At 44.7% G+C, this 15,706-nt stretch overlaps 1 protein-coding gene across 1 annotated transcript in view; it reads right to left on the bottom strand.

Moving 5' to 3' along the window:
• Window positions 1-13,655: 13,655 nt before the first annotated feature.
• LOC121290414 (uncharacterized threonine-rich GPI-anchored glycoprotein PJ4664.02-like) overlaps window positions 13,656-15,706 on the bottom strand; it is a gene marked incomplete at its 5' end in the record, with an annotated part of 42,407 nt that continues 40,356 nt past the window's right edge. The window contains one exon of the mRNA XM_041210854.1: window positions 13,656-13,894. Coding sequence (XP_041066788.1) covers window positions 13,656-13,894 — 239 coding nt within the window. The remainder of the gene's footprint in view (window positions 13,895-15,706) is intronic.

The raw sequence follows: 15,706 nt of genomic DNA, 5'->3' as shown, positions 1-15,706 counted from the left end.
TGTTATTATGGAAGTCATAGCAACGCACTTAAGCAATAGTAGCATGATCAGACAAAGTCAGCATGGTTTTATGAAAGGCAAATTGTGTTTGACAAATTTTGAGGACGTAACAAGTAAGGTCGATAAAGGGTAATCTGTGCATTGTCAATACCTGGATTTTCACAAGACATTCAATAAGATGCCACTCAAAAGGTTGATGGGCAAGATAAGGTCTTATGGAGTTCAGGATTGGTTAACAGGCAGAAAGCAAAGAGTCGGGATAAATGGGTTATTTTCAAGTTGGCAGGCTATGACTAGTGGAGTGCTGTAAGAATCAGCTATCTACAATCAATATTAATGATTTGGACAAAGATACAGAGAGCATTGTATCTATGCTTACAGATGATAAAAAGTTAGGTGGGAAAGCAAGCTTTGAGAACACAAAGAGGCTGCAAAGAGATATATAGACAAACTAAGTGAGCGGACAATGAGGTGGCAGGTGTCACATCACACCCAGTAGTTTTTAGCAATTTCAAAGATATTGAAAAACCACCAAACACTTCTACAAACTCAGCGATGGCCAGTAGAGGTCAAATCAGCTCCTAATCTGAATGTAGTCGAATTCCATTTTAAAGGGCGCTGGTGGGGATCCTTCCTGCTGTTGATAATGTACTCAACTGTGTGCGTCAGGTGGAACGTTGAGTCTTAAAACAGCAGTGGGGGCATTAAACCAACATTACACACTAATGGACATCATGAACACCTGACACTGCATGTTACTAATGCCCTCACCAAAATGGCATGAGACACGGCTCACACCAGACGTGTGCGCATACAAATCAGAAGCAATTTTAGCACCAACTCGTAGAACTGAACAAACAAGTGCTAAGGAGTCAAATTTTTGCTGTCCGTATATCCCATGAACTCGCCCAAATGTATTGGGAAAAACAGAGCCAATTCCTGCTAATTATAACAACAGTGCTATCTAGTGTCCAGAATGAAGGTTACAAGAATGAAAATCCAACACAAAAGCAAAATACTGATGGCCAGGATTTCCTGGTCGCTGAGTTGGGGGGGGCCCTCGCCGCGCATAAAATGACGCGGGATGAGGTCAGGAGGAACACCCAACGTCACCGCGCCCCACTTAAATTTTCAGGTAGGCGGGGGCTCTGCCAAATCAGCTGTGCGCCCGCCGACATGTCAATGGCAATTGAGACCATTGACAGGGTCATTTAACTAATTAATGGACCTGCCCGTCCAGCCTTAAGGTTAGCGGGCAGGCCGGGAGCACTGGCGGGAATTAGAAAAAGCACCAAAGCTCATCCACGGGCGGGATGAGGTTTCACGTTGGTTTTTAAAAAATGTAGTTAAAGTGTATTTAAAAGTGATGGACATGTCCCAACTCATGTGACAGTGTCACACGAGGGGACATGTCAAGGAATTTTTATTTTTCTATTTTTAACATTTTTTAGTGTGGAGCCAATCTCCCTGAGGCAGCACTTAGCCTCAGCGAGATGAGTGCGCTCTTTCATACGCATGTGCACTACTCTCAGCTCAGGGAATCCTCCCCCCTCCCCTCACCACAACCACCCCCCCCCCCCACCCCCCCCCCCCACCCCCGGCACAGGGAGCACATAGCGCTTCCTTGCGGATGTCACGCTGGGCGGGCCTTAATTGGCCCACCCACATAAAATGGCGGCGCACCCCTGATTGGGGCGCCGATTGGAGGTGTGCCTCTGTGTGCCTGTTCCTAAACTTCCCCACCCCCCCCGACAGGGGGAAAATTCTGCCCGCTGTTGCTGGAAATCTGAAACCAAGGTCCAAATTTTCATTGAGATGGAAGATCTCTGTGCCTTAGCTAAAATGGTGCTGGAGCCCCGATTCCAGAAGGCCCGCCCACCATTTTTGCCATGAAGAAGGGTCTGGGATGGGATGCATTTCACACATTCATGGTTCACTGAGGGCATCTACACATTTGAAAGCGCAGCTGCCTTCACTCAGAATCAATTTTGGTCACCCCGATTTCTGAAGCTTGTCTTGTGGCTTTTCAACATTTGAGAAAATTGTCTAAACCTGCCAGAGTTCTTTGAAGAGGTAAGGTACCCATTTGGAGAGGTCAGGTGCCCCTTTGGGAGAAGTCAGTGTTGTAGGGTGTTGGTTACAATTTGGTAAGACTTAATGCAGTTTTCGTAGCCTTAAGCAGGTTAACTATGTATTTACTAACTACAAGAACAATGTTTTTCTTTTTGATCATTCATGGGATGTGGGCTTCGCTGGCTGGGCCAGCATTTATTGCCCACCTCTAGTTGCCCTTGAGAAGGTGATGGTGAGCTGCCTTCTTGAGCTGCTGCAGTCCATGTGGTGTAAATACATCCACAGTGATATTACAAAGAGAGTTCCAGGATTTTGACCCAGAGACAGTGAAGGAACAGCGATGTATTTCCAAGTCAGGATGGTGAGTGACTTGGAGGAGAACTTCCAGGTGGTGGTGTTCCCATCTATCTGCTGCCCTTGTCCTTCTTAATGGTAGTGGTTGTGGATTTGGAAGGTGCTGCCGAAGAAGCCTTGGTGAATTCCTGCAGTGTATCTTGTAGATGGTACACACTACTGCTACTGTGCATCGGTGGCAGAGGGACTGAATGTTTGTGGATGTGGTGCCAATCAAACGAGCTGCTTTGTCCTGGACTTTGTGCCTTGTAGTTGGTGGACAGGCTTTGGGGAGTCAGGAGGTGAGTTACACGTTGCACGATTCCTAGTCTTTGACCTGCTCTTGTAGCCACAGTATTTATGTGGCTAGTCTAGTTCAGTCTCTGGTCAATGGTAACCCCTAGGACTTTGATAGCTGGGTTGTAATGCCATTGAATGTCAAGGGGTGATGGTTAAATTCTCTCTTGTTGGAGGTAGTCATTGCCTGGCTCTTATGTGGCGTGAATGTTACTTGCCACTTGTCAGTCCAAGGCTGGATATTGTCCAGGTCTTGCTGCATTTGGACATGGACTGCTTCAGTATCTGAGGAGTTGCAAATGGTGCTGAACATTGTGCAATCATCGGCGAGCATCCCCATTTCTGAACTTGTGATGGAAGGAAGGTCATTGATGAAGCAGCTGAAGATGGTTGGGCCGAGGGCACTACCCTGAGGAACTCCTGCAGTGATGTCTTGGAGCTGAGATGACTGACCTCCAACAACCACAACCATCTTACTTTGTGCTAGGAATGACTCCAACCAATGTAGGATTTTCTCCCTGATTCCCATTGACTCCAGTTTTGCTGGGGCTCCTTGATGCCACATTCGGTCAAATGCTGCCTTGATGTCAAGGGCAGTCACTCTCACCTCACCTCGGGAGTTCAGCTCTTTGGTCCATGTTTGAACCAAGGCTGTAATGAGGTCAGGAGCTGAGTGGCCCTGATGGAACCCAAAATGGGCATCAGTGAGCAGGTTATTGCTAAGCAAGTGCTGCTTGGAAGCACTGTTGATGACCCTTTCCATCACTTTACTGATGATCAAGAGTAGACTGATGGGGCTGTGATTGGCCGCGTTGGATTTGTCCTGTTTTTTGTGTACAGGACACATCTGGGCAATTTTCCACATAGCCAGGTAGATGCCAGTTTTGTAGCTGCACTCGGACAGCTTGGCTATGGACGCGGCAAGTTCTGGAGCACAAGTCTTCAGTGCTATTGTCGGAATATTTCCAGGGCCTTCAGCCATTTCTTGATATTACATGCAGTGAATTGAATTGGGTGAAGACTGGCACCTGTGATGCTGGGAACCTCCAGAGGAGGCCGAGGTGGATCATCTACTCGGCACTTCTGACTGAAGATTGTAACAAATGTTTCAGCCTTATCCTTTGCACTGATGTGCTGGGCTCCCCCATCATTGAGGATGGGGATATTTGTGGAACCCCCTCCTCTAATGAGTTGTTTAATTGTCCACCACCATTCACGACTGGATGTGGCAGGACTGCAGAGCTTAGATCTGATCTGTTGGTTGTGGGATCGCTTAGCTCTGTCTATCACTTGCAGCTTATGCTGTTTGGTATGCAAGTAGTCCTGTGTTATAGTTTCACCAGTTTCACACCTCATTTTTAGGTATGCCTGGTGCTGTTCTTGACATGCCCTCCTGCACTCTTCATTGAACCAGGGTTGATCCCCTGTCTTGATGGTAACGGTAGAGCGGGGGATATGCCAGGCCATGAGGTTACAGATTGTGTTTGAGTACAATTCTGCTGCTGCTGATGGCCCATAGCACCTCATGGATGCCCTGTCTTGAGTTGTCAGGTCTGTTTGAAATCTATTCTATTTAGCACGCTGGTAGTACCACCCAACATGATGGAGGGTATCCTCAATGTGACAGCAGGACTTCTTCTCCACAATGAATGTGCAGTGGTTACTCCTACCAATATCGTCATGGACAGATGCATCTGCGGCATTGTTGAGGATGAGGTCCAGTATGTTTTTCCCTCACCACCTGCTGTAGACCCAGTCTAGCAGCTATGTTCTTTAGGACTTGGCCAGTAGTGGTGCTACCAAGCCACTCTTCATGACGGACATTGAAGTCCCCCACATTTTACGCCCTCGCTACCCTCAGTGATTCCTTCAAGTGATGTTCAACATGAGGAGCACTGATTCATCAGCTGAGGGAGGGCAGTATGTAGTAATCTGCAGGAGGTTTCCTTGCCCATATTTGACCTGATGCCATGAGACTTCACAGGGTCTGGAGTCTATGTTGAGGACTCCCAGGGCAACTCCCTCCTGACTGTATACCACTGTGCCACCACCTCTGGATGGTGATGGTGGTGCCTGGGGCATTATCTGTAAGACATGATTCCGTGAGGATGACTACGTCAGGCTGTGATACAGCTGGCCCCGAGATGTTAGTCAGGAGGACTTTACAGATTGGACAGGGCTGGGTTGTTATTTCCAGTGCCTAGGTCAATGCCGGGTCGTCTGTCCGGTTTGGTTCCTTTTTTGAGGCTTTGTAGTAGTTTGATACAACTGAGTGCCATGCTAGGCCATTTCAGAGAGTATTTCAGAGTCAATCACATTGCTGTGTGCCTGGAGTCACATGTCGGTCAGACCAGGTAAGGGCAGCAGATTGGTTTTTACAACAATTGACAATGGTTTTATGGTCATCATTGGACTTTTAATTCCAGATTTTTTTTTTATTGAATTGAAATTCCACTATTTGCCCTGGTGGGATTCGAACCTAAGCCTCCAGAGGATTACCCTGAGTCTCTGGAATACTAGTCCAGTGACAATATCACTACCCCATTGCCTCGCCAGCCCTTAATACTACACCTCTCCCCAAGTCTTTATCCAATGTATTTCAAGTTATTCTAGTTTACCCCATGTATTTACATCATTATTACTACCCCATCTCCCCATTTCAAGCCTCTGAGCTCATAGGTTCAGCTGGTCTGGAGGCCTTATCATCCTCCTATATTTTGTTTGCCCTATTGTCAGAGGAGTGCTATGCTCTGTCGTTGTAGGTAAATGTTATTGACTTGGACATTGTTCTGGCATCTGAATATCTTTTCATCTTTTTACATTCCTTAGCATTGAACCGCTCTTTGTTGGTTCAACAGTTGTGGTGATACGTGGTTGTTGATTTATCCTGTTATTTTTTTCCTGGGGCTTTTTTTCTGGCAGCTTTAGACCTCATTCTCAAATGCCGAAACAAGTCATGTTTCAGAAACCTGGCTGACCAAATTTGATTCTGAGTGAAGATAGCTGTGCTATTAAACCCTCGCTGGCGTTTCTCCCTCTTCTTTTCTCATCGCCCAGCTCACTGTGACGCGTGTGGAAGTTCACAGTTCAATGGTGGAACCTTCATTCCTACTTGTTTCACAACTTTAGCCAAATCTTTGATTACTTTCATCTTTTCCAGCTGTTTTTCGAGCTTATGAATCTTTTAATTCAGCTCGGCAGCTACTCTGCTAAGTTCAGTTATTTTTGTTTCAGAATTATCTGCAGAACTCTTGTGAACCTGTAATAATTTCACCTGGGCATGCAGGTCATTTTGGAACGTTTCTCCCATGGTCACTGACTACCGCTTAGACTCCTTCAATTCATTCAAGCGATCTATAATCTGTTTCTTACTTTCTCTACTTTCTTTACTTTCAAAGTCTGGATTTGCTCTTCCATACTTCGCATCTCATCCTTAATGTTGTTCAGATTGGACCGAAGCTCAAGAAGTTCATCAGTTTGGGTTGTTAGTTCTGCGTTCAAGCAACCATTCTGATACATCAGCAATTCTTTCCCCTGTTTCAGGCGTGTTGCACAATGCTTACCAGAGACTTCCGACTCCAGACGTTGGTGAAATTTTAATTGACAATTCATGTTTATTGCATTTGTTTCAGCAAGTTGGTCACTGTGGTGTTTCAAGTCCTCTTTCAAATGTTATTCTCCCTGTGAGTGACATTCCACTGTTCTCATTAGTTCTCGATTTTCGTTAGCAAACTTGTCTTCTGTATGTGAATCAAAAACAGAAATACCTGGAAAAACTCAGCAGGTCCGGCAGCATCGGCGGAGAAGAGCAAAGTTGACGTTTCGAGTCCTCATGACCCTTCAGCAGAACTAAGTAAAAATAGGAGAGGGGTGAAATATAAGCTGGTTTAACACACCCCGCCCACCTTAAACCAGCTTATATTTCACCCCTCTCCTATTTTTACTTAGTTCTGCTGAAGGGTCATGAGGACTCGAAACGTCAACTTTGCTGTTCTCCGCCGATGCTGCCAGACCTGCTGAATTTTTCCAGGTATTTCTGTTTTTGTTTTGGATTTCCAGCATCCGCAGATTTTTGTTTTTATTTCTGTATGTGAATGTTGGTTCTCTACACTGATCAGTTTTCCTTTCACAGAGCATAGTTCCTCCGTGCTATCCTTCTAGCTCACGCTCTATAATTGCACTTCTGACAATTGTTTCTGAGCCCCTTCACACTCTTCTGTTACAACTCCCACTTTCTTTTTGCCGTTCCGGGTTTTTGACTTTCATTTCATCCTTTTCATTTTTCAATGACTCAATGGTTCTCGGTAAGTTTGAGGTATCCGGTGTTTTAGCTTTTCGTTCCTTGGTCTTTAGCTTCAGATCTACTTTTGCTTCCATCTTTGCTTTATCTGCCTGCAGTTTGGAATGCTCTATTACTTTCCTTCAGTTGTAGTCAGATGGCTCAGCACTACCACCTGCTGTTGCAGTTTGGGAAATGTGTCAGCATTTTCAAGGGAAGAATTTCCCCCTGTCGGCTGTGGGGAGGGGATGGGGGGAGTGCAGAAGCAGGCATGTGCTGGTGCGCCTCCATTCGGTGCCCCCAAGGGGGGGGGGGGGTGCGCCGCCATTTTACATGGGTAGGCCAATTAAGGCCCGCCCAGCGTGACGTCCGAAAGAGCGCACTCACCTCCCTGAGGCTAAGTGCTGCCTCAGGGAGATCAGCGCCAAATTTAAAAATGGTGATGGGGCAAAAATAAAATTTCCCTGACATGTCCCCTCATGTGACACTGTCATGATAGTAGGTAAACGCTATTGACTTGGACATTGTTCTGGCATCTGAATATCTTTCCGATTTCTTTTTACGTTCCTTAGCACTGAACTGCTCTTTGTCGGTTCAACAGCTGTGGTGATACGTGGTTGTTGATTTATCCTGTTTTTTTTTGAGGTTTCGTGCTTTTTCTGAAGCCCGCCCGGGCACCCGGCCTAGCTGCCAACGGGCAGGGCCATTAGTTATTTCAATTACTTTTTAAATGGCCTCAATTGGCCGTTGACAGGTTGGCAGGCACACAGCTGTGCCCCCGCCAACCTGAAAATTGAAATGACGCTGGGTGACGTCGGGAGTTCCGCCCGCCCTCATCCCGTGTCATGTTACGCATCGGCGAGCTGGCCCCGCCCCCCCCCCCCACCGCCACTCACCGATCTAAATACCCTGGCCCAAGGAGTTTGATTTCTCAGGCTTCTGGAAGGTTCTGTGGATCTCTATTGCCATCATGTGGTTTGCCTGAGTATTGTTTTTTTTTCCCCCTTCAGGAGATTTAAGGGTTTTTTTTTCTCTCCCTCTGTTTAAACTCTGTCCACATCACAACTTGAAGATTAAAGGCTTTTAATATTTCATCAAAACTTGCTGAAGATTCCATCACTGCACTGCACAAAGGTTACTTCACCAGCAAGTTCACCTAATGAGCATAAAAAGGTATTAATCTGGACTTCTTCTGATTTTTTTACTTTGCACTGATGTACTCTGACAGTTTAAAAGTTTTCTTTTCCAGGACACCCAATTTTGGGTTAGGTTTGGCCTTTGCATAAGCGCAAATTTATCCAGAAGAGTGGATTTTGAGTTATATTTTAAAAGATTTAAAGCGCAGGTTCAACTTTAAGATGTTGCTAAAATTCAAGATGGCACAGCCATTCATTTGAAGACAAAGGGTTTTCCTGCGCTTGCCAGTTTTGGCGGGCTCCCGCTGTCATGGCCATCACTCTCAGCTTGAAAAATTTTTAAACAGTGGCTGCTTGCACTGGCTGCAGACTCCTCCATTTAAACGCTAGGTTTTAGCATTGTAAAAGCACCGGATCCTGGCCTTTAGTGGCCTTTAAAGCTCATTCTTTAATCGTGACTCTTCTGCATTAATTAATTTTATTTTCTTTTGGAATGAGCTCGGATGCCACGTGTTCAGGCACTGGCTCAGGAATCGGGTTTTAATGACTGACCATTGAACTATTGAAAAGTTTCTTGGGATTTGCTCTATCCTGGAATGTAAAAGTTTTATCTCAGGTCTGCTGATTCTGCGTTCTGGGAATCGAAGCTGGACTTACAAAGACTCCTATGGAGACTTCTGAGGAATTTTAACTCTCTGCCTTCAGCTTCCAAACCTTTCTCTGGAGCCTTTCCCTGGCAATTTTGCTCTGTGCCTCTGCTTTTTTTCAGGTCAGAACGCTCTTTTGGATTTATCGTCAGCCTTCTAGGATTTTCATTTTTCTCTGCTTTATTTGCAAGGTTTTGGGTTTTTCTGTTCACTGCCACCATGTTGTAGGGTGTTGGTTACAGTCCGATAAGTCTTAATGTAATCTTTGTAGCCTTAAATAGGTTAACTACGTGTTTTTTAACTACAGGAATTATATAAATATATACAGTAAAGGCTTTAAGCTAGGAGCTCATAGAATATATTGAGAATCTAGGGGCCTCAGGCCTGCTTTTAATCTCTCACCCTGACTATGAGGTCCACAAGGCCCTAGGACTGGCTTTAATCTCTCACTCCGACCTCGGCCCCAGACCAGGGACAATGCCTGTCTTTCAATGAGGTCTCCCTTACCTTCTTTACTGATGACAACACAGTCTCCTTCCCACCCCCGTATCTCCATCCTCCTTCCCACCAAGCAGGTTGCAATTCTGGTCTCTGTTTTAGAGTGCAGCCCTGCCTGAGACCCGTAGAACACACTGTCGCGGTGTATGGATGAACCCAGTGAGCGAACCAACCGTACACCCCCAGCAATGTGGCGTCTCTCTGGCATTGGTGAGAGCCCTGAGCACCGCTGCTGCAGGTAGGCTTTGAATGTTGCGCTCACCTCGAAGTCATGAGCCAAGTGAGGGCAGACAGCTGCACGTCACTCATTTACAAATGTGATTTAGACCTGCTCCAATCCAGGCCTCTTGAGCATCCCCAATTTTCATCGCACCATCATTAACATCTGTGCCTTCAACTGCCTTGGCCCTACGCTCTGGAATTTGCTCCCACATCTCTCTGTCTCTCTGACCTCTTTAAGATACTTCTTCTAGTATACTTATGTGGCTCAATGTCAAATTCTGTCTGATAATGCTCCTGGGAAGATCCTTGGGATGTTTTACTGTGTTAAAGCACTATATAAATGCAAGGTGTCTCACTGTGAACAACACCAGGAGATGTGCAGTAATAATAATCCATTCACAATGAATCTGAAATATCAATTTCACAGAGATTTACAAGAAGTATATTTTTATTTATAGAATGTAAGAGTAAAATTATATTAAATAGTCCAAGAGAAATCGTATAAACAGCCATCAATATTTACCCGCAAAAATAGCCATATAATGAATATCAGTCCAGTACATATCATCGCATTAATTTCAGTGTCATTAATTTATATTTTGAACCTTGTTACTACCATCTTGAGAATAGTGACAAAGGTGGTTTTACATTGAGATTATTTATAATATAGTTTTATTATGACAGCAAGGTTATAGCAACAGATCTACTAGGAGTAGAAGTCTCTTTAGGAGACCAGTGGTCTTAAACTATTTCGCTTCAGAGTCACTTCAGACCTTCATATCTCAGTTACTTAGCACAAATTTAAAGTTGATGCGTAACCGCAATCACTAACCTGTAGTGTTTTTGTACCCGGTGTTATAGTGCCGAAATTCACAGGTGGCAGTGGTTTCTGCCCTGTCATCTGAAGAACTGGTGGAAAACACATCTCCGCTGATGTCAGCAACCCCCCCACCCCCCGCCCATTTAATGCTCAGAGGAGCGTTGAGTGCCTGGAGGTGAGACTCCCACCCCTCACTCAGAGGATGTTCCGCCTCAGAGCGCTGGCGGTCCATCTCATTGATGGGCAGCTCTGTAGTCCCAGCAGCGCCATCGGGAGAAGTGGCCACTGCTGGGACTACAGGCCGTCCCATGGGTCTAAGTGTCGGAGCCAGGATGGAGGTAGGTGTGGTTATGGCGTGGCGTGGCGTGGGGGGGCAGGTGAAGCAGCGGTGTTGGGGGTGGGGGGGCAGACCTGGGGGAAGGGGAGGTGTTGATCAGAAAATGGGCCAATGATAAAGGGCCGTGCACTTCCTTGCCCAAGGCCTGGCATGAAGCGGTCTTTAATAGCTACTTAAAGGCCTCAATTGGGACAAGTGAGTAAGGGCTGCCCTGGACCATGTCAACCCTCATAAAATTTTGGACAGGTCGAGGACAAGTGGAAGGGAAACAGAAAGACCACACAGGAAAATTCAGGCCCCCCCCACCCCCCACCCCCCCAATCCCACAACCACCTGCAAATTCAGCAGATCTGTTACTGGACTGCTTGACTGCGTCCCCCCTGTGTTGGCCTGTGAAATGCTGCCCATAGACTCCAGAGCTTAAACAATGTCCATGTTACTAATTACATGCAACTGTTCATCATACAAATATGCCCAGGTCAGAAAGAACAGTCCTAGTCCTTCCTGTGCTTGACGATGGATACAAGTTACAACAATACATTTCCCTCGACAAAGAAAATAAACTTTGATAGAAGAGCGATTCCTCAACATTGGTTCTGTGTGCCCATCGGTCTTGAGTCAAAGTTGTGAACGACAAGCTGGGGAATCACTTGGAAATTTAGTCCCCACAATATTTTACCGTGAAGAGTTTGTCCAAATTAAGTGATAAAGTCATTGATACAGGGCTTTGATGGTATTGTACCGCCGATTGATTTTTAGAGTTTATGCTCGCCGTGTTGACGGGAGGAACACAGAGGGCAGGATTTTCCTGTCTTTGGGTGAGTGTGGCAGGCAGGCCTGGGAGTGGCCGGGAAGCGGTTTCCTGCTGGCTGTATGCTGAATTCATCTTGAATGTTGGAATATGGCAAGTCCTTGTGTCAGGCCATCTTTTACTAATTGCTCTTTTCTAGAATTTCAGATCTTCATCTGTTGTAGAAGGTAGTTTGTTTCAACCTCAGATAGGGATAAGTGAAATATTTAGGTCACCAACTCTCATTTGACAAAGTGTCCAGAGAATTTGGATGAATCTAATATCTCTTTGTTCAGAAACATGCCTTGGTCTTTCCAGATGCAAGCTTTCCAGATCCAGCTGTGCTGTGCATGTGAGGCAGAAACCTCTTGCCTGCTTTGTAGATAACATCAAACTTGTAATTTTGCAGATGTACATGTTTGATGCACTGGATAGACTCTTTAACAAAGCTTGATGTGATTTGAAATTGTTTCCTACAGTAGTTTAGTTTCCAAAGAGCTGCTGGCTGAACTTCCTTAAGCAAAAGCAATGGCTCAGAGAGTTCTCCCTGGGCCTCAGAGTAATTTGTCTCTGTTTCAGTTGGAGATCTTGCAGCAGAAGGACTTGTATGAGATGTACTCTCACTCCACGTTTTCATGCTTGTAACTTGTTCTCCCTGCTATTAATGCCAGGAAAACTATGGGCATGGGACAAAATGTGGCATCTCCATCTCAATCTCACTGAATAACACCCCGCTGGGAGTGGTTAGCAAATACTGATACAGATCCACAGCGATTGACAACCTGTCCTTTGATACATCCATAGGGAAGCAGCCACCACCTTTGACTGACTCATGAAACATGCATGGACGAGCATCAAGCTGACCCTCAGCATCAAGCTGATGGTTTCTAAGGTCAGTTCTCAGTACCTTGTTGAATAGGTCACAAAGAATAGCAGGAATAGTCAATAAGTTTGGAACAATTGATGCAGGTAGTGAATCAAGTGATAGCAGTACTGACCTAAAAATCTGTTTTCTGGCATCATGCATTGGAAAATGTGTAAATTTGTGATGGCTGAGCCATATATATACATGCATGGTATACAGCTGGAAATTTAAACATTTTGACATATAATGGCAAGTCAGCAAATATTTTTTGTAACACAGCATCCATAGTCAAGTACTGGAAACCCTTTGAACTGGGATTATTTATATGATTCACAGCTGCAAATATTCAGTTAAGGCATAAAAGGCTTATCATGTGCCTTCTATAATAAGCATTGAGCACATACCATTGCATGTCTCACAATTGCAATGGATTAACTTACATGGATTCAAAAATAAAATTAACAGATCTGGTCCAAAGTAATTTATGTCCGCGCCCTAAAACGTAGCTCCTTTCATCTGTTCCTTCATTTACAGCAACTTTAAAACATTTCTTCAAGCATGCTAAGGTATAAATAAAAATATAACCTATGAATGAATCTCAAACCTTCTTAAATTTCTTGTTACATTGGGCTATCCTTTGTTATCTCCAACACTCTTTACAAATATAACTTTGTCCCTCAAATCCCATTTGGAAAAAGTTCTTACTGCTCTTGAGTGATGGATGGGGTGGGGGTGGGGTGGGGGAGAGCAACCACTCACTGAATCACCCCCAATACTTATTAATCAGCCAAGATGAATAGGACTTAATACAGTCTCTCATTCAGAGAACAAATTATTTATTGGAATAAAGGCTGGATAAGATATCACTAACCTTAAAATGGGTCCTTTAAGACTAAGACGAGGAGAACTTGCTTCACCTAAAGGCTTGGGGGATAGTTGGCGATTTGAGGGGAGTTGGAGGGGTCAATGTGAGAGATTAGGAGGTCAGTTGTGGAGTTACCCAGGAGTTAGGCTTGGATTTTTATGTGTAATATTTCCTGGGAAAATATCCATGCAAACACTGTGGAATTGTCAGACTGGGAGACATTCATAGAGGTTCCTGGGGGGAGCATTGGAAGGTGAAACCTCCCAGGCAATTTTCGTAGAGGTCAGCACATCAGGAGCTCCACAGAGTCCTATCACACACCTTCAGTCATACGTCTCTCTGACAATCTGGGGGCCGGAAGATCTGGGCCATTGTGCTTCTTAACAGCATTATTTTCCTTACCTGAATTTTCAAAATTTCTAAAGATTAGTTTTAAACTCCACATAAACCCTGAACAAATAAGTATGTCCATTTTGGAGTTTCCCATGACAAACTATAAGACAGAATGCTGTAAGTTGTAAGGCATATTAAAAGAACCAAAGGAAAGTATCCCAGAGTGTTTCCTTGTATAAAGCACTGTCAGTGTTATTGCCATGATAACCAGCAGAGCAAAACCTAGAAGAACTCCCACTACTACTGTGGACACTCTGAATCCAGGGCTTTCTGGCTGAATCTGCGCCGTGGGAATAGTCTGCGACAGAGTTGGAGCCACAGTTGACGCTTGTGTAGTACCTGGAACAGGATAAAATAGAAAATTTATTTAAAGACCCATCGTGATTCAGCCACACTCGTCAAAGTATGTGTCTTGAGGGGATTTTTAAAATTGTATGTCCCATCCCAATTCAGCAGGGTTCTCTTTAAGTGCACACAGTGACCTGATCTGCTATTTTACCCTGAGGCCTGAGTAGAAAAACAGTCTTGGCTTCCCCGCCCAGCTGAACTTGCCAGGAACTGGATATAGGGCCAGAAGGAGACCAATAAAGATATGTTTAATTGTTTTTCTTGTTGGACAGAAAGTGCAGGAGACTACTGTTAGACTTCACTTTGTTGGCACACTTGTATAATTAGTAAGGCTTAAGTTATCACATTATACTGTACATAGGCTTAGTGATGAAATGTCTTAATTTGTATGTATTATTGGAATGTTGATAAGAAGTCTTCAAGTTGGCATCTCTTTAAGTGCCTAAAGATTCTGTAGCTTTAAGAAAGAACATTTGGAGTTCTAGCTCGCATACATTTTGCACATTTGGGCTCCAATGAGTCTAGCATTAGCAGTAAACAGAAGTCAAGGCTGCAGAGCTGATCAACTAGAAGAATGGTCTGAAGATGGGTCTCTGATCGAAAGAGTACAAGTTAAGGTTAGGTAGTTGTGGAGAAGCCAGGAGCACTCTTCTCATTTGGACAAGAATTGTAAATATTTGGCTAGAATTTGTTAGTTGTGTTGACACAGGTGCACATACTTGGGATAGATGTTGCCTGTGTAAAAGGTATAAAGATGGGGAAGCACCACTGGGGTTTTTGCACTTGCCGGGGATAGTATTCAGCTCAGGACACTTGCTGGGGGTATTTGGCAAGAGAGAAAGTTTGGGGTTAATAATAGACCACTTGCTAGGAAGTTAGCACTTATGTGGGACATGGCCAGTCGATGGCCAGTTGTTGTAGGTTGGGAGTTGCTGTAAGAACCCAGAAGTGACTAATCGTCACAGATCAATATTAGAATTCAGTATTAGGGCTAAAGGTTTTTGCCTTAAGTGAAAGTGAATAACCTTTAATATAAACTGTCTCCACCAAAGAGAGAGGGAGAGAGAAAGAGAGAAGAGGGTCCATTAGGGTTGAAGTCTTAAAGCTGCTAGGGATTTGTATGTATTTTAGCGTTAAGTTGACTAAATTACAATCTCGAGGAACATCAAGCGCTGAATTTTACATCCTGCGGGCAGGGGTAAAATCGCGCGAGAAGATGTCGGGTGAGTGTCCTGAAGTCATTGTGCACTCGCATGATATTTTGCTCGGAGGGCGCGTTTCCAGCATTCATGCGTGCCTGCCAAGGGCAATTAAGAGGGCAATTAAGCCTGCTAACAGCGCAATTGTCTCTGATTTTCCGTGGCCCGTCCAACCTTATGTTTGGCGGACGGGCGAATTGGCCAGGCGGACTTTTGCATTTTTCATCAAAACACATCCCAGGGTGGGGTAAAATTTCCATTGTGAAATAAGATAATAAAATAAAAAATAAATATCTGTGGGCAGCATTTTTAGCAGCTATAGTTTCAGGTGATTGATTGTGATGCATGGACAATTTTTTTTGCAGTTTTTTTAAACCTTAATTTTTTTTCAGGTCTGCAGTTCCTGGAGGCAAAGGATTTCTTCCTGGTGTCCTGGCCAATACTTATCCCTCAACCAACAGCATTGACACAGATGATCTGGTCACGACCTCAATGAAGTTTGTGGGGTGTTGCGCTATGCACAAATTGGTTGCCGAGTTTCCCTACATTATGACAGTGACAACACTTCAGAATTACACCTACACCTTAACCTCTCCAGTCCAGC

This window comes from Carcharodon carcharias, chromosome 18 (assembly GCF_017639515.1).
Source record: "Carcharodon carcharias isolate sCarCar2 chromosome 18, sCarCar2.pri, whole genome shotgun sequence".
Classification (NCBI taxonomy): Eukaryota; Metazoa; Chordata; class Chondrichthyes; order Lamniformes; family Lamnidae; genus Carcharodon; species Carcharodon carcharias.
Note: the sequence above shows the minus strand (reverse complement) of the source record. Positions and strands in the feature narration are given on the sequence as shown.